The sequence below is a fragment of the Ovis canadensis genome, chromosome 1 (assembly GCF_042477335.2).
Source record: "Ovis canadensis isolate MfBH-ARS-UI-01 breed Bighorn chromosome 1, ARS-UI_OviCan_v2, whole genome shotgun sequence".
NCBI lineage: Eukaryota > Metazoa > Chordata > Mammalia > Artiodactyla > Bovidae > Ovis > Ovis canadensis.
The window spans coordinates 223,191,355-223,215,564 of NC_091245.1; the positions used below are offsets into that span (position 1 = coordinate 223,191,355).

Consider the following 24,210-nt stretch of genomic DNA (forward strand, 5'->3'; position numbering starts at 1 on the left):
ATTTTCTTTTATGTATTCACAGTAAATCTATATTTTGTACTGAATTCTCCTTTCTCTCCAGCATTATACTGAAAAGCAGGCAATGTTTTCTATACATTAATTGATATGTCCATTCATTCAACTGACTTTTAATGAGCACCTGCTTTGTGGCAGTTACTGCTCTTGGCCCTGAGGAAACAGTCAACATTCTTGATCCCATTACATTCTAATGGGGAGAGATCAGCAGTAAACACATGTAGAGTAAATTCACATGGATGTAAGTTAGTGGGGGAAAAATAAAATAGATAAGGGATCTGAGAGTGGGGGAAATGACTTTGTTTTTATGTCATCAGTAAGGTCATTGCTTATTCTCTGATCAGGTGACATTTGAGCCACCTGATGCGAAGAGCCAACTATTAGAAAAGACCCTGATGCTGGGAAAGATTGAAGGCAGGAGGAGAAGGGGACGACAGAGGGACAAGATGGTTAGATAAGTAGGGTTAGATGCAAGGCCACCTGATGCAAAGATGAAATGAGTGGAATGACTGTATGAAAATATGGAGAAGGATCATTTCAGGCAGTAACTACAGCTAGTATGAGGCCCTCAAGTGGAATATGCTTGATGGGCTCCTAGAATTGTAAGAAGAGAAGTTTGGCTGGAACAGGGTGAATGAAGGGGAGAACTGGAGAAAGTGGAGTGAAAGGCAGGGGAAAACAGGCTTGTGTACAACCTTGTAAGTCCTGGTAGGAACTGAGGTTTTCACAGTCTTGGAGGGTTTGGCGCAGAGGAACCACCTCAGATTTACATGGTAATGAAACTGCTCTTTCTGCTGTGGGGAGGTTGCAGGGAGCAGGAGATTGGAGAAGTAGGGTTAGATGCAAGGCTGCCACTGCTTTCCAGAGAAAACCCTCATGAATAACATAGTGACAGATCTTCAGTCCTGTAGGCTTTAGATTTAATATCTTCCAAAGATACCATCTATAACTGTCTATAGAGTTTTAAAGAAATCAGAAAGGCACATAAATAAGTACAAATAAAAAACATTTGAAGTGAAAAAAAAAAAAGGTGTGATTTCACAATGCTCAGTAATCAATACTACCTGTACTTTAAGGTACAGAACATTTGGTAAAGCACACTTAAGATACACTGTTAATCGGTTTAGGTAGAAGATCTAACAACAAAAAGAGAAGAATGTGCAAATCCAAGAGACAAGCCCTTGTGTGAAGTGCCTTTCAATGAAGAAGCTTCTGCCCAGTCCTTTCAGAAAGTTTTAAGTCAGTGGAGAACTGGACATCAGGATGACAATGAGCCACAGAACTTATGTGCAGCAAAATCAGGTATCGTGTTTTTTTTTTTAAATAAAGTGAATGCTTTAAAATAAAGCTGATTTTATCTCCATTCTCTGTGACTATAAATGCAGTGTTCAGAAGCTATTAACATTGAGATAGTAGTTTGATACAACTCTTCAAATGTGTAGTCACTGTGTGACCATGGGTTTAGTGGTTTATTATTTATAGAACCCTGAATGGGCCTCTTTGCCTTTTCATAAGTCTTTTTGCCTTATGGCAGAAAGCAAAGAATAACAAAAGAGCCTATTGATGAAAGTGAAGGAGGAGAGTGAAAAAGTTGGCTTAAAACTCAACATTCAGAAAACTAAGATCATGGCATCTGGTCCCATCACTTCATGGCAAATAGATAGGGAAACAATGGAAACAGTGGCAGACTTTATTTTTCTGGGCTCCGAAATCACTGCAGGTGGTGACTGCAGCCATGAAATTAAAAGACGCTTGCTTCTTGGAAAAAAAGCTATGACCAACCTAGACAGCAAATTAAAAAGCAGAGACATTACTTTGCCAACAAAGTTCCATCTAGTCAAAGCTTTGGTCTTTCCAGTAGTCATGTATGGATGTGAGAGCTGGACTATAAAGAAAGCTGAGTGCCAAAGAATTGATGTTTTTGAACTGTGGTGTTGGAGAAGACTCTTGAGAGTCCCTTGGACTACAGGGAGATCCAATCAGTCAATCCCAAAGGAAATTAGTCCTGAGTATTCATTGGAAAGACTGATGCTGAAGCTGAAACTTCAATACTTTGGCCACCTGATGCAAAGAACTGACTCACTGGAAAAGACCCTGATGCTGGGAAAGATTGAAGGCAGGAGCAGAAGGGGAGGACAAAGGATGAGATGGTTGGATGGCATCACCGACTCAATGGACATGAGTTTGAGTAGGCTCTGGGAGTTGGTGATAGGCAGGGAAGCCTGGTGTACTGCAGTCCATGGGGTCTCCAGAAGTCAGACACGACTGAGTGACTGAACTGAACTGAACTGAATGGGCCTTGGGGATATATTTGCCTTTGTTTCCTGTATAAATTCAGACTGTCAAATGAATAGAGTTGGATTCTTTCAGTTCCTCCTCTTCTAGCAGAAAGTTTTTGTTAGAACAACTGTTCCTTTATTGAACTGTAATTACAACATATAAAACAGGAGGATCTATGAGACAGCAAAGTAAATAATTTTTTTTTACGTGTGTCTTGAGAAATATATTTCAAGGACTGCTGTGAAGTTCAGGGGGATAATTAATTTGTCTTTTGTTTTTCTTTCTTTTTGAAGAAATATTTCTTGTTTTTATTTTTCCTTGGTGATTTTTATAACCATATGCTAGACATTGAAGATCTGGATGACTGAAGTGTACAGAGTCCTTGCTTTGTTTCCCAGGATCTTTTGAGGGAAATCATACTTTAAGAAGTATTCAATTTATTAATTTTATTACTCAGAATCTTTTTGTGAGGCTTCCGATTGCTTTTCATTAAAGATAAAATGCTAGATAATAAATTTAAATCCTGTAGCTTAGTTGAAAGTGTTCAATTTTGTGGTTTCTATTTTCACTCTTTTTTCCAATGAGGTAACTCTCCTGTTTACTGCTCTTTTGAGACATAGTTTAATTCTTAATGTCAAATATCATACACCTTCTTCACAATTAGAATTGAATTTTCTTCTTAATGATGTTCTTTCTTTCAAATATATTCCTTACATTTGTTCATCATACATCAATTTTGTTAATATTTCCAAGATTTTGTTTGTATACCCTGTTTTAGTATGTACCCCAGTAGTACTCTCAATGGCTCTTATTTTATATGCTCTTTTTCTGTGTTTTCACATTTTTATTTACTTTTTTACTTTTCTACTTTGAAAGGGACTATCTTCTATAGAAATACTTTTATGATTGGTGCACTTTGAAGACATAGTACTTAAAAATGATAGAAGAACTGATGTGTTGTAGCTTTCCTCTATAGGCTAAAGATTGTGGATGGAGATGTTTAGATGGAATTGACTGCCTAATTTCAAAGGAATCATAGCAACCTGGAATGGTAGAGGCCAGAAGTTGGTATTTAATTATTGAAGTTTTAGTGAAAAAATTACCAAAATAAGGGATAAGAAAGACTAGTAATTGATTGTTTCCATTCACAGTGATCTGTGATACTAATTGGAGTACATAAGAATGAAAAAAATTTGTACATTCTCCTGTTTTTTCTGAGTAGAAAATTTCTATCTGATGCAGAGACCCATCTTAAGTTACTGTATTGGGAATTCAGAGTTTTTATAAAGTTCCCAGCCCTAAGCCAGGCCACAGATCTGAGGCCCATTGAGATAGATGCTGGGTCCTTTTGCAAGGTTGTTTGTAGTGTGGCCACAGGGTATACTATGCATCTTCCTCTATAACTTCACTACAGAATTTACTTACAGCTATTTACCAGGAAAGTAAAAGTGTGAAAGTGGAAGTGTTAGTTGCTCAGTTATGTTCAACTCTTTGGACTGTAGCCCGCCAGGCTCCTCTATCCATGGAATTCTCCAGGCAAGAATACTGGAATGGGTAGCCATTACCTTCTTCAGGGGATCTTCCTGACCCAGGGATTGAACTCTGGTCTCCTGCATTGCAGGCAGATTCTTTACTGTCTGAGCCACCAGAGACACCACCAGAATAAACATGCAGTGAGGAAAGACAATGCCCAAACTTCCAGAGGGGTTATTAGACCCTGGGTCTGAACTGACAGTTATCTCTGGAGACCCTTAGTGCCATCATAATCCACCAGTCAGTGTTAGAGATTTATAGAAGTAGAGTGGTAGATGGAGTCTTGTCTTTATTCTATCTCATAGTGCATGGGCCAGTGGGACCATTATGTGGTTATTTTCCCAGTCTTGATTATATAATGGGAACGGATATACTTAGTAACAGTAATAATGCCTATACTGATGGTCTGACCTGTGGCATGAAGATTGTTATGGTTGTAAAACATAAGTAGAAGACCCTTCCTTCTTTGCCAAGGTGCATGCTAAAATACCATGCTGGAAGCAAAACCAGGGGGTTGCAGTTTCTTGGAACTGCAAAGATTAATGGCAACGTCAAAGACTTGAAAGATGCAGGAATACTGCTTTTTATTATGATGGTTTAGTCGCTAAGTTGTGTCTGATTCTTGGCGACCCCATGGACTATAGCCTGCCAGGCTTCTCTGTCCAGAAGAATTTCCAGGCAAGAATACTGGAGTGGGTTGCCATATCCTTCTCCAGGGGATTTTTCCACCCAGGGATTGAATCTGAGTCTCTTGCATTGTAGGCAGATTCTTTATCAGCTGAACTACCAGGGAAGCACATTTCCATTTAAATTGTGTATTTGGTACAAAGCCAATGATCTTAGAAAATGACTGCAAGTTAGAGTAAACTTGATCAGGTGATGACGATGCAGGTCATAGTTGCTTTACTGGATGTAGCATCTTTACTGGAGAAAACCAACACATTCTCTATGGTTGGAGGAGGCAGACAGGTACTGACCTAACCCAGGGGCTAATTTTTCTATAATTTTCTATATCTATCACTTTAAATATTTTAAGCTTTGAGGGCCACTCATAAGGGTCATACAACTCTGCCATTGTAACATGAAAGACAATATATTAATAAATGAGTGTGACTGTTTTCAAATAGAATCTTGTTTTTGAATGCAAATTTGAATTTTATGTAATTTTAACATGTTGCAATATATTATCTTTGTTTTGATATTTTTCAACCATTAAAAAATGTAGAAACCACTCTTAGCTTGAAAGCCATACAGAAATGGTGGGCCACATTCGATGCAAAGGTTATAGTTTGCTGCTCCAATATCAAATATATTCTTTTCTATTTCTATCAATAAATATAATCAGAAATAGTTTAATGTCGTATGGCAGATGTCATGGTATACATTTGTTATGAAAGAGGTATGGAAATAGGCTCATACCCATGAAATTCACTCATCTTACCATGTGCAGCACTCTCCAGCAGGCTCGATAGTTTTATGGAATGGCCTCCCAAAGGTTCAGTATGGGTTCCAGTTGAGAAACAACATTTTGTGAGTTTGGGGTGCTTTTCCTTCAGGGTACCATGTATTACTTGAAACTCCAGCAGAACCTCCATTAAACAGGAAGCTGAGACTACCCCTTGCCATTTGGAGCTCATCACACTGAATTTAATAGTCAGCAAGTGTCGCTATACTGACCGTGTTGTTTCAGCACAAGCATGAAGGAATGATTGGATTGTTATCATACAGTAAAGAAAAGATAGACTTTATCTGCAAACAAATCAGCAGTAAACTTAATAGTTTTCCTGTGTTCAGTAATAATGTTTGTTGGAAAAAAATGTGATAGCCCAGTGAAAAGAAGGGTATGGTCTTGAATCTTTGGCAATGAAGATTTGAGACACTCCACCAGGTAAAAGGTATCAGCAGATAGTAAGGTGAACATCAAATAGGTGGTGAAAGAAGGAAGCTATGGTAATCAAGTCAAGGTAGGATTCAGTTGTTATTGTTTAGTTGTTAAGTCATGTCTGACTCTTTTGTGACCCCATGGATTGTAGCCTTCCAGGCTCCTCTGTCCATGGGATTTCCCAGACAAGAACACTGGAGTGGGTGCCATTTCCTTCTTCATGGGATCTTCCCAACACAGGGATTGAACCTCAGTCTCCTGCATTGCAGGTTGATTCTTTACAACTGAGCCAAAACCAGCTACAAAATGAAGAATGATGGCAGCTATGTTTTATGTTGAGTAATTATTTTTCTCCTGTTTTTCCTCCATACTAATATGACACATACTGCTGGTATCTAACATTTAAATTTGGAATTTAAACATTTAAAGTTGGAATTATCACTACATTGAAATCTGGTGGCTCAGCTGGTAAAGAATCCACCTGCATTGTGGTAGACCTGGGTTTGATCCCTGCATTGGGAAGATCGCCTGGACAAGGGAACAGCTACCCACTTCAGTATTCTGCCATGGAGAAGCCCACGAACCGTATAGTCCATGGGGTCACAAAGAGTCAGACACGACTAAGTGGCTTTCACTAGGATACCCAGTGAAAACTTTGTATTTTCTGTGCGCTTCATACTCTGGAACTTTGTGTTTTCTGTGTGCTTCAGACAGGAGTCAGGTTTTTTGCTGTTTTATTTTCTTTTTTTTTGCTGGTGGCAAAGAGTCCACCTACTGATGTTGGAGACACAAAAGACATGAGTTCTATCCCTGGAGTAAGAGGTGGAACCCACTCCAGTATTGACTGAAAAATCCCATGGACAGAGGAGGCTGGTGGGCTACAGTCCATGGGGTCTCAAAGAATGGGACATGACTGAGCACACTACTGCTACTGCTTGCTTTTTGCAGAGAAATAGACAGACATACAAATGGAGGTTTAGATACAAACTAAGTAGACTGTCTCTCTGGATTCATTTTCTCTTATTTTTTACCCGATTCTATGCCTCTTTCACTTTTCACTTTCATGCACTGGAGAAAGAAATGGCAACCTACTCCAGTGTTCTTGCCTGGGGAATCCCAGGGATGGCAGAGCCTGGTGGGCTGCTGTCTATGGGGTCGCACAGAGTCGGACACGACTGAAGTGACTTAGTAGCAGCAGCAGCAGCAGCAGCAGAGGCTGACTCTAGAGGCTGCATCACATAGCTCCCTTGTTCTCTGGCTTCTAGTTGGGTTTGGCTAACTGGAGACACTAGCAAAACACTGAAGGGTGAGAAGAAAAGGGAGAGTATCACTCTTCCCTCTATTTGTTGATGTGCTCAGATTTTGCAGTCACTGCATTTTCTGCCTATGTTATTAGCAACACTCAGATTACCTTTTGTTCACAATTATTGCTTTCCATACCTGCTTACAACACTTTGTCCTCTCGAGCCTAAGGTTGGTAGCAGCTTTCCACTATTTTTAGTCTCTAGTGCTTCAACATCACTTGTTCCCTCAGCTTTACTACCTGATTACAAGTTAGTTCCTTCATTTGACCTTCTTCGAATTACCCCTTTGAGTTTTCTCTTTCCTGTTAGGACCTTGACTTATACTAATGATCACAAAAAGGATTTCTAAGAAGCCAAGGTTCAAGTTGAGGTCTAGAAAATGAGTTGAAACATCGAGACAGATCAACATGTGCAAAGCGCTCCATGATGGAGAGTTCCATATTGTGTTAATGGAACTGAAGGGAGATGTGTGTGGCTGGATCTTAGAGAACAAGGGAGACTGTGGCAGCACAATAGGCTAGAGAGGATTCACAGTGTGGTGGTTGTGGAGAAATCATCAAGATGAGGACTTCTGTTGATAAAAAATGTGATTATTTTGCCTCAAAGTGTTATAAATATTACTGGTTTTGTGTGTGTATAATGTATGTATACAAATATTATTCTTTTTCTAAGATAGTAGATAAAAAGAACGTTTATAAAGTTTATATCCTTTATGGAGAAAAACAATGCAGTAAGAACTCTTCTCACCCTCTTTCCTCCCTCTAAGAGATTATCACTAGCTTGGATTTTGTGTTTTCTCAGTCCCTTAATTTCCTGTGGTTTATTGCATTATGCTTCTCCAAACAATATATTGTTAAACTAGCATGTATTTAAACATAGTGGCAGAAAGTGAAGAGGAACTAAAAAGCCCTTTGATGAAAGTGAAAGAGGAGAGTGAAAAAGTTGGCTTAAAGCTCAACATTCAGAAAACGAAGATCATGGCATCTGGTCCCATTACTTCATGGCAAATAGATGGGGAAACAGTGGAAACAGTGTCAGACTTTATTTTTTGGGACTCCAAAATCACTGAAGATGCTGACTGCTGCCATGAAATTAAAAGACGCTTACTCCTTGGAAGGAAAGTTATGACCAACCTAGATAGCATATTGAAAAGCAGAGACATTACTTTGCCAACAAAGGTCCATCTAGTCAAGGCTATGGTTTTTCCAGTGGTCATGTATGGATGTGAGAGTTGGACTGTGAAGAAAGCTGAGCACTGAAGAATTGATGCTTTTGAACTGTGATGTTGAAGAAGACTCTTGAGAGTCCCTTGGACTGCAAGGAGATCCAACCAGTCAATTCTAAAGGAGACCAGTCCTGGGTGTTCATTGGAAGAACTGATGCTGAAGTTGAAACTCCAGTACTTTGGCCACCTCATGCAAAGAGTTGACTCATTGGAAAAGACTCTGATGCTGGGAGTGATTGGGGGCAGGAGAAGAAGGGGACGACAGAGGATGAGATGGCTGGGTGGCATCACTGACTTGCACAGGAGTTTGGGTAAACTCTGGGAGTTGGTGATGGACAGGGAGGCCTGGCGTGCTGCGATTCATGGGGTCGCACAGAGTCGGACATGACTGAGCGACTGAACTGAACTGATGGGCTTCCCTAGTGACTCAGCGGGAAAGAATCTGCTTGCAATGCAGGAGACAAAGGAGATACGGGTTCAGTTCCTGGGTCTGGAAGATACTGATGAGGAGGAAATGGCAACCCACTCCAGTATTCCTGCCTGAAAAATTCCATGGACAGAGGAGCCTGGTGGGCTACAGTACAAAGGGATGCAAAGAGCCGGACATGGCCGAGTGACTGAGCACACACACAAACACTGCGTAAATGGAAAGCTAGTATATTATTCTTTTACAACTGGTTTAGTATTTTCAAGATTATTTACTGAGATTTACCCATAAAGATGTGCATAGCTGTATTTCATTCATGTCACCGCTTAACAGTTCTCTGCTTATACCACTGTTTACCCGTTTAAACACTGACGATTGTCTGGCTTGATTCCCATTTGGGGGAGGAAAGAGGTTGAAGTATTTACTCTCCCTCTTGTTCATGTGCTGAGATTTCTGCAGTGACTGCATTCTCCACTTATGTTACAAAGCAGCACTCAGATGACCTTTCATCCACAGCCATTGCTTTCAGTGATTCTTACAAAGTTTTCCTACATTGTCCTCTCAAGTCTAGGGTTGGTAACAGCTTTTCATAATTTTTACTTTCTGAGTGTTTCAACGTCACTTGTTCCCTTAACCCTACCCAGCAAACACTGCTGTTAAGAATATTCTTGTCCAGGTCTCCTAGCACTCATATGTACACTTTTCTGGGTTCTATTCCTATAAGTAAAATAGCTGGGTTATGGGGGTATCCATGTCTTCAACTCTACTAGGTAAACTTGAATTATTTACCAATGTATTAGTTTAAACCCCCTCTTGCAGTGTATAAATAGTCTGGCTGCTTCCCATTATCACCAACACAAATTGGCAGCTTAAAAAAAAAGACTGCTGGCCTGATACAGATGAAATTGTATATATAAAATTGTGTACCTCATTACCATGGCATTATGTTTTCCTATGTATCTTGGCCATTAGCTTTGAATTTTTTTAGTTTCCTAGTTATTTGTGCTATTGATTATGTTTTAGAGAACTTCAAGATCTCATTTCCTTCAGTGTGAAAGGCAACTATTTACAATGACCTAGAAGGTTCACTAATATTACAGCTTCCCTGAGGATTCAGTGGGTACAGAGTCTGTCTGCAGTGCAGACAGGGTTTGATCCTTGAGTCGGGAAGATCCCCTGGAGAAGGGAATAGCTACCCACTCAAGTATTCTTGCCCAAAGAAGTCCAGGGACAGAGAAGTCTAGCAGGCTACAGTCCAAAGGGTTTCAAAGAGTCGGACACAACCGAACAAATAAACACACTCACAACTGGCCTCTTGGTTGTTCCTTAAACACTTTGGGCAAATTTGTATCTTAAGGCTTTTAAAAGTATTGTCTATTAAGGAAAATACCTATGATTCCTTCAGTATAAACATTGGAATATCTTACACTAAAGGTAGCCAGGGAATCATTAAACAAGGGAGCAAACCCAAACCTAAGTTATAGAGCTTGCATGGCATTGTTCAGGGAGGCTTGCCTCACAAATCCATGTGTTCTAGATTTGTTTTCTATAAGCCACTTCAAACAAAGATGATCTTGCTTAATGCATTACATAGCTAAAGACTCCTAGAAAATATCATTAATCCATTTGCCAGAAGGTCTAGTTAGTAGCATATTCACAACCAAGTTAACCCTGCCATTTTATTTCCTGGGAATGTGCCATTGGTGATGGGAGGAGAGTGAGGCACAGGCCAGCTGCTTCATCTGCTTCCTTCTCATCACCCTCCTAAACTTGGGGATTATCACTCAGGTCAATGGCTTGACTTAGCCAGAAAAAAGAAAAAAAAAAAAAGTCCTCATTGTTTTACTTTCAGCTTCCCTGTTGGGATTTTTCTTTTTTTCCTCATGAAAAGGGGGACTCACAGTGGAGGGCTTTTCTTTCTCCTATGATTTGTTCTCCTTGACTCCTGCTCTGTTAATTCATGCATCCTGGTGGTGGTTCTCAGTTGTTGTTCAGTTGAGTCTGACTGTTTTTGACTCCATGGACTGCAGAGTGCCAGGCTTCCCTGTCTTTCACTGTCTCCTGGAGTTTGCTCACATTCATGTCTGTTGAATCAGTGATGCCATCCAATCATCTTACCCTCTGTCGTCCCCTTCTCCTCCTGCCTTCAATGTTTCCCAGCATCTGGGTCTTTTCCAATGAGTTGTCTCTTTGTATGAGGTAGTCTAAGTACTGGAGCTTTAGCTTCAGCATCAATCTTTCCAATGAATATTCAGGACTAATTTCCTTTAGCATTGACTGGTTTGATCTTGCAGTCCAAGGGACTCTTGATTCTTCAACACCACAGTTCAAAAGCATCAATTCTTTGGCGCTCAGCCTTCTTCATCAGACAGGACTGAGTGACTTTCACTTTCACTTTTCAGTGACTTTCACTTTCATTCTTTCAGCCTTTATGGTCCAACTCTCACATCCGTACATAACTACTGCAAAATCCATAGCATTGACTATACAGAGCTTTGTTGGCAAAGTACACCTTCTAATTGCTTTATTCAGCACTCTTCTATACTGTGTGAAGAACGGGATCGAATGACACATTCTTTTGGTTTATTTTCATTGTTGGCATTTGGCCACTTCTAAAAGCTATTTATTAAAACCTGCAGTATGCACTTGGGATTATTCTCTAGTTTCAGTCTATAAAAAGTAATTGTTTCTCTCTTTACTGCTTCCCTTTTTTCTCCAAGATTTTTCCTGCTATTATGGTCAGTTTGGAGAAAGGTCTAATATTTAGGAGGGTGGAGAGATGAGAAAATCTGGATTTACACTGCTCTTGTGTTTTTTTTTTTTTCTCCCCTAGAAATCTCCATCAGTTTTAAATATGTCTGAATGGTGGTTTTAATTTAGTAGTGCTTCAGAAACATCTTAAGCATCTGGAAGTAAATTGCCATGTAGATATAAATTCATGAGGACAGTTGTCTCCTCCAGGTGCCATTCTGAGTTATTTATTTTCTATTTCCCATAATGTGTAAATATTATTGTCAGTGGCTGTAATACATGCCTTTCTGTGTATATGCCTTTATAGAATATATAATGAATCTATGTTTTTTTATCTTTATTGTGTAAAATAATTAGCTGCTTTAAAAACATTCTGAATCATAATATTTCTTTCCTAAGAAATGATTGAAGAAAACTATAAAAATATAATACATCACCAATATTTGGCATTTTTGCAGCATTTAAGCCTAGATCTATTGATTGTATAGACAAATATCAAGGCAACTTTGCCTCAAAAATGGTGAGCTCTGTATCTTGAGAGATATGGTAACTTGTATCCTAGATTATATTAATTATATATATTGTGTTTTTTTTTTAGATTCATTGGAAGAATGTGAAGTACAAACTAATCTGAAAATTTGGACAGAACCACTTACTATTGAATTTAAAGAAGATAGTCTATCCTACATGGAAAAATTATGGCTTAAAAAACATAGAAGGTATTTTCTGATTTTTTTTTGCATTATCAATTAAAAAGGTAAAAGCTATTTCTGTTTCTTTCTTGTGTGACATGCTTTTTTTCATAGCAGTGTTATTTATGTACTTCACATCTGTGTGAATAATTTTAAAGCAATATTAAGTCCCTGTGAAGCTTCTACCATACTGATAAGAATTTTAATTCAATTTGTATATGTAATGCATGATTGATTTAGGGTCTGTCTAAATGAAAATATGTATGTGGGGAAGAAAAGGCACAACTATGGTATATAATTTTTTAAAATTAGCAAAAATAATGCAATAAATGAAAGCTTACTTTGAAAGGTGATTTTTGAGGCTATACTCTTCAAAAACTTTGAAACTACTTTTAAGTTAACCAGACTTTTAATTTTATAGTTTTATTAATAGTATTCAAATGTATTTTATTCAAAAACTGTATCATTAACTTCACCATTTCATAAATTGTTCAAAATTTAAACTATTAAATATCAAACCAAAATTATTGGGTACATGTTGGAGTTGTTCATAATTTTACCATGATATAAGAACCATAGCGGGAGGTACCTTTAAAGGCCAGGAGCTTGGTTTGCCCTGTAACAGTGAGACTCACGCTTGCCTGTGAGTCAGCTAGAGACTATGGCAAAATACAGATTCTTCTTCAGTAGGTATGGGCCAAGCCTGAGATCTTGCATTTCTGAATTTCTACAGCTCCAATGTGATATTGTTATGGATAATGCTAGTCTCTGAACCACATTTTGGCATGTAAGGTGTTAGAAAACATGTCTAGAATATATCAGAAGAGTGGTTTTCAAACTCTTGTTTCACTTCCAGTAATGCAAAACCATCTCCTGAGATGGCTTACTCCATCTTTGGAACATTCTGCCTGCTATAATATCTCCTAGTGAACTGTCATTCTTTTCTGATTAGTTGCTAAGCTTGGTCCCGATTCTACCAGTTAAACCAGTTCAGTTCAGTTCAATTCAGTTGCTCAGTTGTGTCCGACTCTTTGCGACCCCATGAATTGGAGCACGCCAGGCCTCCCTGTCCATCACCAACTCCCGGAGTTCACTCAAACTCACGTCCATCAAGTCGGTGATGCCATCCAGCCATCTCATCTTCTGTCGTCCCCTTCTCCTCCTGCCCCCAATCCCTCCCAGCATCAGAGTCTTTTCTAATGAGTCAATTCTTCTCATGAGGTGGCCAAAGTACTGGAGTTTCAACTTTAACATCAGTCCTCCCAAAGAACACCTGGGACTGATCTCCTTTAGGATGGACTGGTTGGATCTCCTTTCAGTCCAAGGGACTCTCAAGAGTCTTCTCCAATACCACAGCTCAAAAGCATCATTTCTTTGGCACTCAGCTTTCTTCACAGTCCAACTCTCACATCCACACATGACCATTGGAAAAACCATAGCCTTGACTAGATGGACCTTTGTTGGCAAAGTAATGTCTCTGCTTTTCAATATGCTATCTAGGTTGGTCATAACTTTCCTTCCAGGGAGTAAGCATCTTTTAATTTCATGGCTGCAGTCACCATCTGCAGTGATTTTGGAGCCCAAAAAAATAAAGTCTGACACTGTTTCCCCTGTTTCCCCATCTATTTCCCATGAAGTGATGGGACCAGATGCCATAATCTTCATTTTCTGAATGTTGAGCTTGAAGCCAACTTTTCCACTCTCCTCTTTCACTTTCATCACTCTCCTCTTTCACTTTCATCAAAGGGCTTGTTAGTTCCTCTTCACTTTCTGCCATAAGGGTGGTGTCATCTGCGTACCTGAGGTTATTGAGATTTCCCCTGGCAATCTTGATTCCAGCTTGTGCTTCTTCCAGACCAGCGTTTCTCATGATGTACTCTGCATATAAATGAAATAAGCAGGGTGACAATATACAGACCAAACTGACTTTCTCCTCTTCATGATATCCTTTCCTATTTTAAAATCATATTTAAAATTCAAATCATATTTCAAATCGTATTTAAATTCATATTTTAAAAACAGTCTTCATGACTTTCTTGAAGCTTTTATTTGACAGATTATCATATACCTTCAACTGTTTTTCATGGATGTATTCCTTTTCTTTCAATTTTCTTATTTTTAAATAATGCATACAATTAAGAGTTACAAAGCAGTATGAAGAATTTCTGCATATCATTCATTGAGCATTCCCTAATGGCAACATCTTATATAATCACAGCATATATCAACACCAAAAAATTAACACTGGTACAATATGAATCACTAAACTACACACTTTATTTGGATTTCAACTGTTTTTCACGAACATCTTTATTCTGTTTCAGGAGTCAATTTAGGGTCACAGTGCAGTTTTGTCCTGTCTCCTTCTCCATTGCAGCTCCTTGCTCTTTCCTTGTCTTGTGTGACATGGACATGAGTACTTGCCAGGTGTTTCATAGAATATACTCAGTGTGGGTCTAGCTCCTGTTTTTTTTTTTTTTTTTTTTGTAATAAGACCAAGGTTATACATTTTGAGGAAGAATGCCACAGAGAGGAGGTGCCTTTCTTAGTGCATGATATCACATGATTGTACTGTCGGTAGATCTCATCACCAGGTTGTTAACCTTGAGCACATAGTTGATGTGGTGCTCACCAAGATTCTCTGCTGTAAAATCGCTCTTGCCTTAATAATGAATGTCATGGTCTGTTTGTGCTATTAGAATACCATAGACTGGGTGGCTTATAAAGATGTTTGTTTTTCACAGTTCTTAAGGCTGGGAAGTCCAAGATCAAGTGCCAGCAGACTTGGTGACTGGGTTATCTTCTCATTGTGTCCTCACAGAGCAGAAGGGGTGAGAGGCCTCTCTTGGTTTCTTTTATAAGGGCAGTAGTCCCATTCATGAGGGGTCTACTGTCTTGAACAAATCACTTCCCAAATGCTCTCCACCTAATACCATCACCTTGGAGGTTAGAGTTTCAATATACAAATTTTGTGGGGACACAGACATTCAGAACAGAGCTTTCTGCTCCTGGCCTTCCACAGTTGTCCCACCTTTGTATCGCACAGAACATATTTGATTCCACAGATTCACAGTTAGAGAGAAATCTGTCTCAGAATGAATCATGCATTGAATCTCACCCACATCTGATTTAGGTGATATTTCGATAAGATTTTAGGATTAAGACTAGAATTTTGAGGTGACAGTGGTACGACTTAAGACGTTGGGGTCTGTTGGGACAGAATGAACATATTCTTTACATGCTGTTAAGTCGCTCCAGTCGTGTCTGACTCTGTGCGACCCCACTGATGAAAACCCACCAGGCTCCCCTGTCCCTGGGATTCTCCAGGCAAGAACAGTGGAGCGACTGGAGTGACTTAACAGCATGTAAAGAGGATGTTCATTCTGTCCCAATAGACCCCAACGTCTTAAGTCGTACCACTGTCACCTCAAAATTCTAGTCTTAATTCTAAAATCTTATCGAAATATCATCTAAATCAGATGTGGGTGAGATTCAAGGCATGATTCATTCTGAGACAGATTTCTCTCTAACTGTGAATCTGTGGAATCAAATATGTTTTGTGCTTCCAAGATGCAAAGGTGGGACAAGCATAGAATAGATATTCCTATTCCAAAAGGGAGAAATTGGAATAAAAAAGGAACAAGTCCTGAGCAAGTCTGAAGCCTAACAGGACAACGCTGTTAGACCTTAACTCTTGAGAATTTTCCTTTGTTAACGCTCTGCTGTCCAGGCTCACTGGGGTGGAAAGTCCTCTTCTGGACACACTGAGGCAGTAGTGCTGCCCTGAGCCCTGCCTGGCAAGGGCTGCACCCCCAAGGCTCTGGGTAGCTCTACCTGTTTCGCCATCCCCATGACTTTGGGTGGCCCCATTCCTCTGATGACTCTGAGATGGGTCACATGGTTGGGATTCTCCTGACCTGAAATTGTGACTGTTCTAGTCTAGGATCATAAGGGCAGTCTTACCCTCAGGATTTTACTGGACATTACTGTATTGGTGATTCTCTGTTATGGGAAGGATTTTTTATTATTTAGTTTCTAAGTTGTGTCTAATTCTGTTGTGACCCCATGGCCTGTAGCCCTCCAGGCTCCTCTATTCATGGGATTTCCCAGGCAAGAACATTGGAGTGAGTTGCCATTCCTTCTCCAGGGGATTTTCCTGACCCAAGGATTGGATTGAGCCCACATCTCCTGCATTGGTAGTTGGATTATCTACTGCTGAGCCACCTGGGAAACCCAATGGGAGGGGCAGCCTTGATAATTTCTGAAATAACTTCAGGACCACTCTTCCATTTTCTTGGGTAGTAGCTCAAGTCTTCTGTTTAGATGAATGAGTGATCTCCCTGTTAGATGATCCTTTGGACATATACTGGTACTTCTTGTTATACCTTTTCAAATTAATATTTTCATTTTCTCCAAATAAATACCCAGAAGTGGAATAAGTAAATCATATGGTAGTTCTATTCTGTTTTCCATAGCAGGTGCACCATTTTTCATTCCCACCAACAGGGTATAAGGTTCTTATTTCTCCATATCTTCTCCAGCATTTGTTGTTTTTTATTCTTAATGACAATAGCCATTCTAGCAGGTTTCAGGTGATATCTCATTATGGTTTCAATTTGTGTTTCCCTGATGATCAGTGATATTGAGCAACTTTTCATATACCTGTTGGCCATCAGTATGTCTTGTTTGGAAAAATGTCTATTCAGATTCTCTGCCTATTTTTATTTGGGTTGTTTGTTTTTTTGTTGTTGTTGAGTTGTATGAGTCATTTGTGTACTTCCAATGTCAATTCCTTATTAAATATATGATTTACACATATCTTTTTTCATTTCATCTTTTCATTTTCATTTTGTCAATATTTCCTTTGCTGTGAAGAAACTTTTTAGTTTGATGAAGTTCCAATTGGTGTAGTTTTCCTTTTTCTTTAGTGGATCTTTTAAATGCTAGGAAAGTTTCACGAAAGGGATCACACAATTTGTATTTGTAGTATTTTAAAGATGGATATTATCAATTAGTTGGTATTTCTACTCCAATCCCCCTGTTTTAATTATATCTGCTTCTCAGTTCTAGCTGATCATCAGAAGTATGGGGGCAAGTGAAAATGCTGATTTCTCTACCCAACCTCAGACAAATCAGTGTTTTTAAGGATCGTCTGAGGCAAGCCTAAAAATTAATGTTTTTAAGGATTGTCTGAGGCTTTGCATTTAAAAAAAGATTTTCTCTGGTGATTCTGAGGCTAACAGGCCTGTACTGATTCACAAAATAAATTTAGAACACTCATTTCAAGAATGATTTGGTCAGTTTAGTTCCCCAAGTGAACTGGTCAATGCTGTGTATATATTTGTTTAAATTAAAAAAAAAAAAAAAAGGAAAATCTGGTGAGGTAATCCTATTCTAAAGCATATGTCATCTTTTATTTATGTGGCATGATCTTTTAACAAAGCAATGATGCTGATGCAGACTTGGTTTGTTCACTAGCTAGTTGTTTGTTCATGGGCAAATCACTTTAATTCTCTTGGTCCATATTTTCTTACCTGCAAAACATGAAATTTGAAATAGATCTAAGGGGCCCCTTCAGCTCCAGCACTCTATTATCTGGACTCTACAAGGCTTTGGTTCAGAGTTTTGCCCCTAAAATTAGGTGTTTTCACTTCATGAAGGAGTATATAGATATTAGAACATGTATGTGTATCAATAATTGAATTTTTATAAAGTATTTTCACGTCAAACTGGAAAGAGTTTCCACTGGCCAGATGCCAGTTTGTCTTTGACCTTTACTCTCTAATATTTTCCATCACTTAATTAAATTGTGGATGTAACATGACATGCTCTTCAAAGCTGGATAATATATAAATATTTTGGAGTGTACTGACATATACATTGCATATATTGGGAAAATTGACAGTCACAATTTGCCAGGAGATCATTAAATTTTTGGTGTCTTTGCAAATTGTGAGAGAGGCAATATAGCAAAATGATTAAGAACATGGGCTTGGGGAGGCAGACTTCTTGGATTCAAATTCTCTTTGCTGCATTTACTCACTGAATGACTTTGAACAAATTGGTTAACTTCTTTGTGCTTTAGTTTTCTCACCAAATTAAGATAATACTAATGTCTATTTAGTATTCCTATCAGGATTCAGTACCCCAAATGGTTTAGAACATAGCTTGGAACATTTTTTTAAAAAAATATTGATGTTACCTGTATATATTATTAAGAAAGCCCTGACTTTTATATGTGGAACTCCACAAGCATATATAATCTAGAAGGGATGTGCAGCTACTTACTTTCTTAGTTAAAACATGACTCCCTTCCCCACTGCTTTGGAATATCCTTTGGGATCAAATGTGCAAGATCTCTGAAGATTCCCATGCTTCATTGCCTTGTATGTGAGACAGGCCACATCAGACCTCATTGTTAATTAGGTGAAAGATGCTTCAGCCACAGCATCTCATGTTCATATAGTAGAAACCTGTTTTATCACCCTGTTGGCTTGGTGGAAGTTTAGAAAAATATCTTCAGTTCCCTTAGAACTTTTCAACATATTTCCAAGACAGAGAGATGCAACATAGTTTTGTAAATTAGCTTTTTAAACAGCGTGATGTTTCATGGACTCCATGTGTTTTTTGCAAGAACGCTGAATTCTATCATAACTTTGATTTTCATCCTAAACAGAAAAACAGTAGGATATGCAATTAAAAATCTTGTGTGTTGTTAATTTGATTTACAAAATTGTTTTAGTAGATTAAGATTATGTTTTGCAGTTGTACATTTCTTCTGTAAATTAGAGGTATAGCTATGATTTTCCTTATTAATTTTATAGACTCATTTGTGAAATGAATTAAAATCTCATCCAAAGAAATTTTAGATAATGTACTTTAGTCTTTTAATTGCTTCTTGTTTTGTAGAACTCCACTGGAGCAACTTCAAAACATGCTACCGGACACCTTCATACCTCAGTGTAAAACCACTAGTGAGGCACAATGTTCTCAGAACGAAAATGATGAAGATAGTGATGGTTAGTTCAGTCTTGATTAGATATTTTTGAATTTACTATTTCAACTTATATATACTGAGCATTAATCAGCATCTGCTTTTGGTTTCCTTTACTGTATCATTCTCACTACACTGTACACTATTTCTAGATCAGAATGACACACACTCTCTTTCCTATTCTCTAGATGTAGCTTGTTTTATTTTAAATAGCTTCATTAAAAAATTGAATGTTAAATAATTTACTTGAGCTGGGAAAATTGAGAGTATTTATACCTTTGAGTGGCTGCACAGAAGAACATTCTTCCATTGTTGCCTATGTTATTTGAAGATGAATTATCAGGTAAGGTATACTCTGGATGATATTATTTTTAATCTTATTTTCTAGTTGAGGATATCAAGATACAACCCCCAGCTCTTTTTCTGCCAATAGAAGAATTAAACTTAGAGAGACCTGAACCATCTCTAAAAATAGTTGAACTGGATGATGTAAGTGCATAATGACCACTCATTTTACTTAACAGAGAGGAAATTCATAACACATAAATAATATGTACTTACAACTACATACTGTTTTCAGCAAGATAATTTTATCATAATTAAGCATAGTTTAATAGTATAAATTTACAAGTGGTTTAATTTAAATATGCTGGTAGGAATACAACAGACTATTATTTTAATGTAGACAGTAAATTTGTGAGCTAAATTGATATTGTGTCATAGTATGGGAGATGAGAAGATATTTCAATCTTTTAACTTGTAGAGATGGTGTTTAGTGTTTATTATATTGAGTGGCCAAAAGGTTCGTTCCCAGATGAACTTTTTGACCAACCCAGTATTTAGTTTTCTATGTTATCATGCTTTTAAACAAAGATTATTCTCATTATATGATGTTTATTTAATAAAATTTTTATGCATTTTGTTTGTTGAATGTCATTTAATACTTCTTATTTAAAGGAAAAATAGTTTTAAGATTTAATGGATTTAGTATAATAATAACTTGAATATTATTATCTGGAAAACACCAAGTGAAATCAGCTGGAGCTAGAGCAAGTCAGAGCTACAGCTCCAGGATGAATGCATTTCTGACTGTCTCATCTTCTAGTAACTGAATATACCCACTGTCCTCAATATTGCTCTTTCTATGGTTGTCATAGTGAAGGAATACAATAGAGGAAGTACTTTTTGACATACTACTTTCTTTTTTAGGTTAATAGCTTCTGCAGTGTGTATGTGTGTGTGTGTGTGTGTGTGTGTATGCCTAGTGACATATTCATTTCTGCTTTGGATAAACTGAAGATTCTGAAAAAATTAGCACATACATGCATGTATATTTGTGGCTGCTCTTCATTAAATTGTTGCAGCATAGAGTAAGCTTATGACATGCTGATCAGAAAACTAAAAACATCTACTTGACACTGAGGGCTTCCCTGGTGGCTCAGTGGTAAAGAATCTGCCTGCAGTGCAGGAGACCTGTGTTTGATCCCTGGTTGGAAAGATCCCCTGGAGAAGGAAATGGCAACTCACTCCAGTATTCTTGCCTGGGAAATCCCATGGACAGAGGAGCCTTAACTCCATTAGGTTGCAAAGAGTCGGACACAACTGAGTGACTAACACTTGCACTTCACTTGGCACTTTGTAGTTACAAAATAAAATCTAAGTTGTTATGTTTGGCTCTTGGTGTGATAGTGGTGGTAAGATGAACTATACAGCAAAAGCCCTCAACAATTATCTGTTGAATTTGTTTAGTTCTCTTGGAATTCATGTTCTATGGCATATAGTCAGTGAGTTTATGACATTTTTTGTGAGAAGAAAAATTCTCTAAATGCTGTGAATAAGTTAGCTGGTTAATGTATCATAAATTAGCTGAACATACTAATATTATACAACATTCATTTAAGAAGACGTATGAAGTAGAATTTGAAGAATCAGGAAATGCCGTGCCTTATAAAGTTGAGTTAGCAGATGCAGACAGTCAACAAAGGTAAGATCTTTCTAATTCACTTTTGATGCTTGTTAAACACTCACAAAAAATTTCCTATCTTTTGAGAAGTCCACAACATAAAAAGCGTATGAATTTAATGTTAAAACATATTTTACTTAAGCCATCTTTAAATTTGGGTACAGTATTACTGGGCTTTCCTGGTGGCTCAGTGGTAAAGAATCTGCCTGCAGTGCAGGAGATGCAGGAGACACAGGTTCAAGCCCTGGGCCAGGAAGATCTCCTGTAGAAGGAAATGGCAACCCACTTCACTATTGTTGCTTGGGAAATTCCATGGACATAAGAGCCTGGAGGGCTGTAGATCATGGGGTTGCAGAGAGTCAGATGTGACTGAGCATAGCACACAATATTATTAATATTTATCAGCATTCAATAATTAGAAAATTATCTATATTATATGTTTATGCTTTACCTAACATCTGGATTATTTAATAGATGCCTCATTTAGGAATTGTCATTATTTGAAGTGACTGATCAAGTCTTATATATTTCATATAAACTTTCTTATTTTCTGCAAAGATACTCTTTGGATTTTGCTTACTTCAGTTTGTTATGAACCCTAAATAAAAATGTATGCTAATGATTAGATTGAGAGACAAAAAAAAAAAAAAAAAAAACAAGCCTCCAAACTATAGATTACTTCTTAGGTAGATTTTACTGTGTGATAAATAAATGAATTATAATGATTCAGGTTGTAACTTTTAAAAAAATTTTGTCATTTCTGAATGAAAAATAACATCTTGCTGTATCTACTAGTAATATATAAATTATTCCAAGTCCTCTCTGCTGTTGAAACCTTGGCTAGGATTTCAGGTGTTTTGACTGCAAAATATTAAGTTGGGTGAACAGCAGAATGAAGATTCTATTAGGTAGCCTCTACACCGATTCTTTGTTTATATGTTCAGATCACCTTAGGCCCCTGTCAGTATTTTGGAACAGCAGTGGGCCTAAGTGATGCCCTTGGACCTGAAAGTATTCTGGCCTGGAGAATTTCATGGACAGAGGAGCCTGGCAGGCTACAGTCCATGGGGTCACAAAGAGTTGAACAGGACTGAGCAACTTTCACTTTCACTTTGGACACATAGACCCAGATATCTAGCAGCAAATGTGCTTTTGGCAGGAGACAACCAGATTCTGGTCAGTAGGTAAGAGGTTTATACTTATACGCACTACTACAAACCTAAGGAAGTATAGCATTTCTACTCTCTAATTTGATTCTTTTATATATTTTATCACAAGCCTTTCCCTTGACCTCCATATTAGACAGGCAGAGAGAGTTACTGATTATGGTTTGGCAATAGTTTTGCATATTGGGTTTGGAGGTGCCCATGGAGCTTCTTTTCTAGAAAAGTCATAAAGGATCATATGTGACACAAAAGAACCTTTCTGGTCAAGAATAATCCATGAGTTTTTATGGTGGTACTATGTAGAGCTTGCAGCTTCCCTGGTGGGCTCAGAAGTAATGAATCAGACTGCAATGCAGGAGATCACCTGCAAAATAGGAAATGCAGGTTCCCTCTCTGGGTAGGGTAGATCCCCTCGTGAAGGAAATGGCAACCCACTCCAGTATTCTCACCTGGAAAATCCAATGGACAGAGGAGCCTGGCAGTTACATTCCACGGGGTCACAAAGAGACACGAATTAGTGACTAACTCACCCACTACCATGTAGATCTTACATAATATCAAGTATTATTAAATTCAACTCATAGAAAGTGTTATTCAGTTTTAACTATGCTTGTATATGGTAATCATCATTAAAATTGAGATATAAATACCACATAAGGCTTTTGAACCTGTATAGTCATGATGAACAAATAAAAAGTTTATTTAAGCAATAAAATCTTGTTTTCATCAGCTTGATGAGATTGAGAGATATCTATTCATTTTTAGAAGAAAGACATAAGAAATTAAACTTACTTTAGACTATTTTTTAAAAAAGAAATTTCAATGAAAAATTTGCAGTTAAATCAGGTTTGTTCCAGTTGCCTATTTCTTTTAAATTCATAATACTGTTAAGGTACTTGCTATTTTATAATACGTCTACAGTATGTTGATACAAGTATTAAATTAATGTGAAAAACCCTGTTTCCTTAAGGTTTTACTGTATTTAGTTTAATAAGCTGAGTTTTAAAATTTATTTTTATTTATTTATAATTTAATTTATTAATTTATAATAATAAGTAAATTACTATAATTATTTCAATAATCTGGGTGTTTTAACATTTTTATGTATAATTTCTTTGTTTGTCCCTAAACATGAAAGTCACACATTTCGTGATTATCAGAATGCTTTTCTGTATGCAAATGATATCCATCAACATCATGCATTTACCAAGAGAAAATCTGACCTCTTCCACCTTCATCTGAGTAACAACTCTTTTCTTTGTAAAAATAACTCAAAAGGTAACTTTTTTCATTTTTGCTTACATTATTAACAGTGAATGTTAGTAATTTACTAAAATCAATAGGTATTGCAGGTTATATAAATCTTTGCCTATTTTGCTGTTCATTTTAAACCCAGCAAATTTGATACTTAGAACATTGGTTGAAAATATGTAATTTTCTATCAAATATTCTTTTTAGTTAATGGATAATGGTATTTGTATTCAGAGGAAATAACAGCCAATATAAAACTAGTCTGAAAGTTATACCCGAGCTATCATTTAAAAGTTTACATGGTTGGGCTCTTAGGGACAGAAGTCTGATTGGCATGCTTCACTTTGTTCTCCCTTGCACTATTTCTTTTCCTAAAATATTTGAGTTGTAAAGTTTTACATAAGTGATAAAACCAAACCAATACAAATCATCTCTTTATAGAGCTACATTGTTATTACTAGTTGTACCCTGGGGATCTATGGATTAGACTACTGTGTACTAATGTCTGGTTTTAATTTCCAGATGCTGAGATCATTTTAAAGACAGTCATAGCAAAGTATCCTGGCCTGGGGGTCAGATTTTGTTTTCATTTCTGCCTTAAATCACTGTGTGACCTTGAACATATCACTTCCTTTCTTGGTCTCACTTACTAAAACTAAAATATGGGAATTAGATGATTTCTAATCTGCTTTTATCTATTTAGGATTTTATTTTATCTACTTAGATT

General features: G+C 37.5%; 1 protein-coding gene across 2 annotated transcripts in view; it reads left to right on the forward strand.

The window, feature by feature from the left end:
- The window catches only part of ZBBX (zinc finger B-box domain containing), a 121,396-nt gene that overhangs the window by 65,211 nt on the left and 31,975 nt on the right, over positions 1–24,210 (forward strand). The window contains exons 10-15 of one of the 2 annotated variants that reach the window (XM_069545381.1): positions 1,143–1,317; positions 12,016–12,136; positions 19,019–19,128; positions 19,492–19,592; positions 21,005–21,087; positions 23,371–23,510. In XM_069545381.1, coding sequence (XP_069401482.1) covers positions 1,143–1,317; positions 12,016–12,136; positions 19,019–19,128; positions 19,492–19,592; positions 21,005–21,087; positions 23,371–23,510 — 730 coding nt within the window. The remainder of the gene's footprint in view (positions 1–1,142; positions 1,318–12,015; positions 12,137–19,018; positions 19,129–19,491; positions 19,593–21,004; positions 21,088–23,370; positions 23,511–24,210) is intronic. The other variant, XM_069553256.1, reaches the window with a different exon arrangement.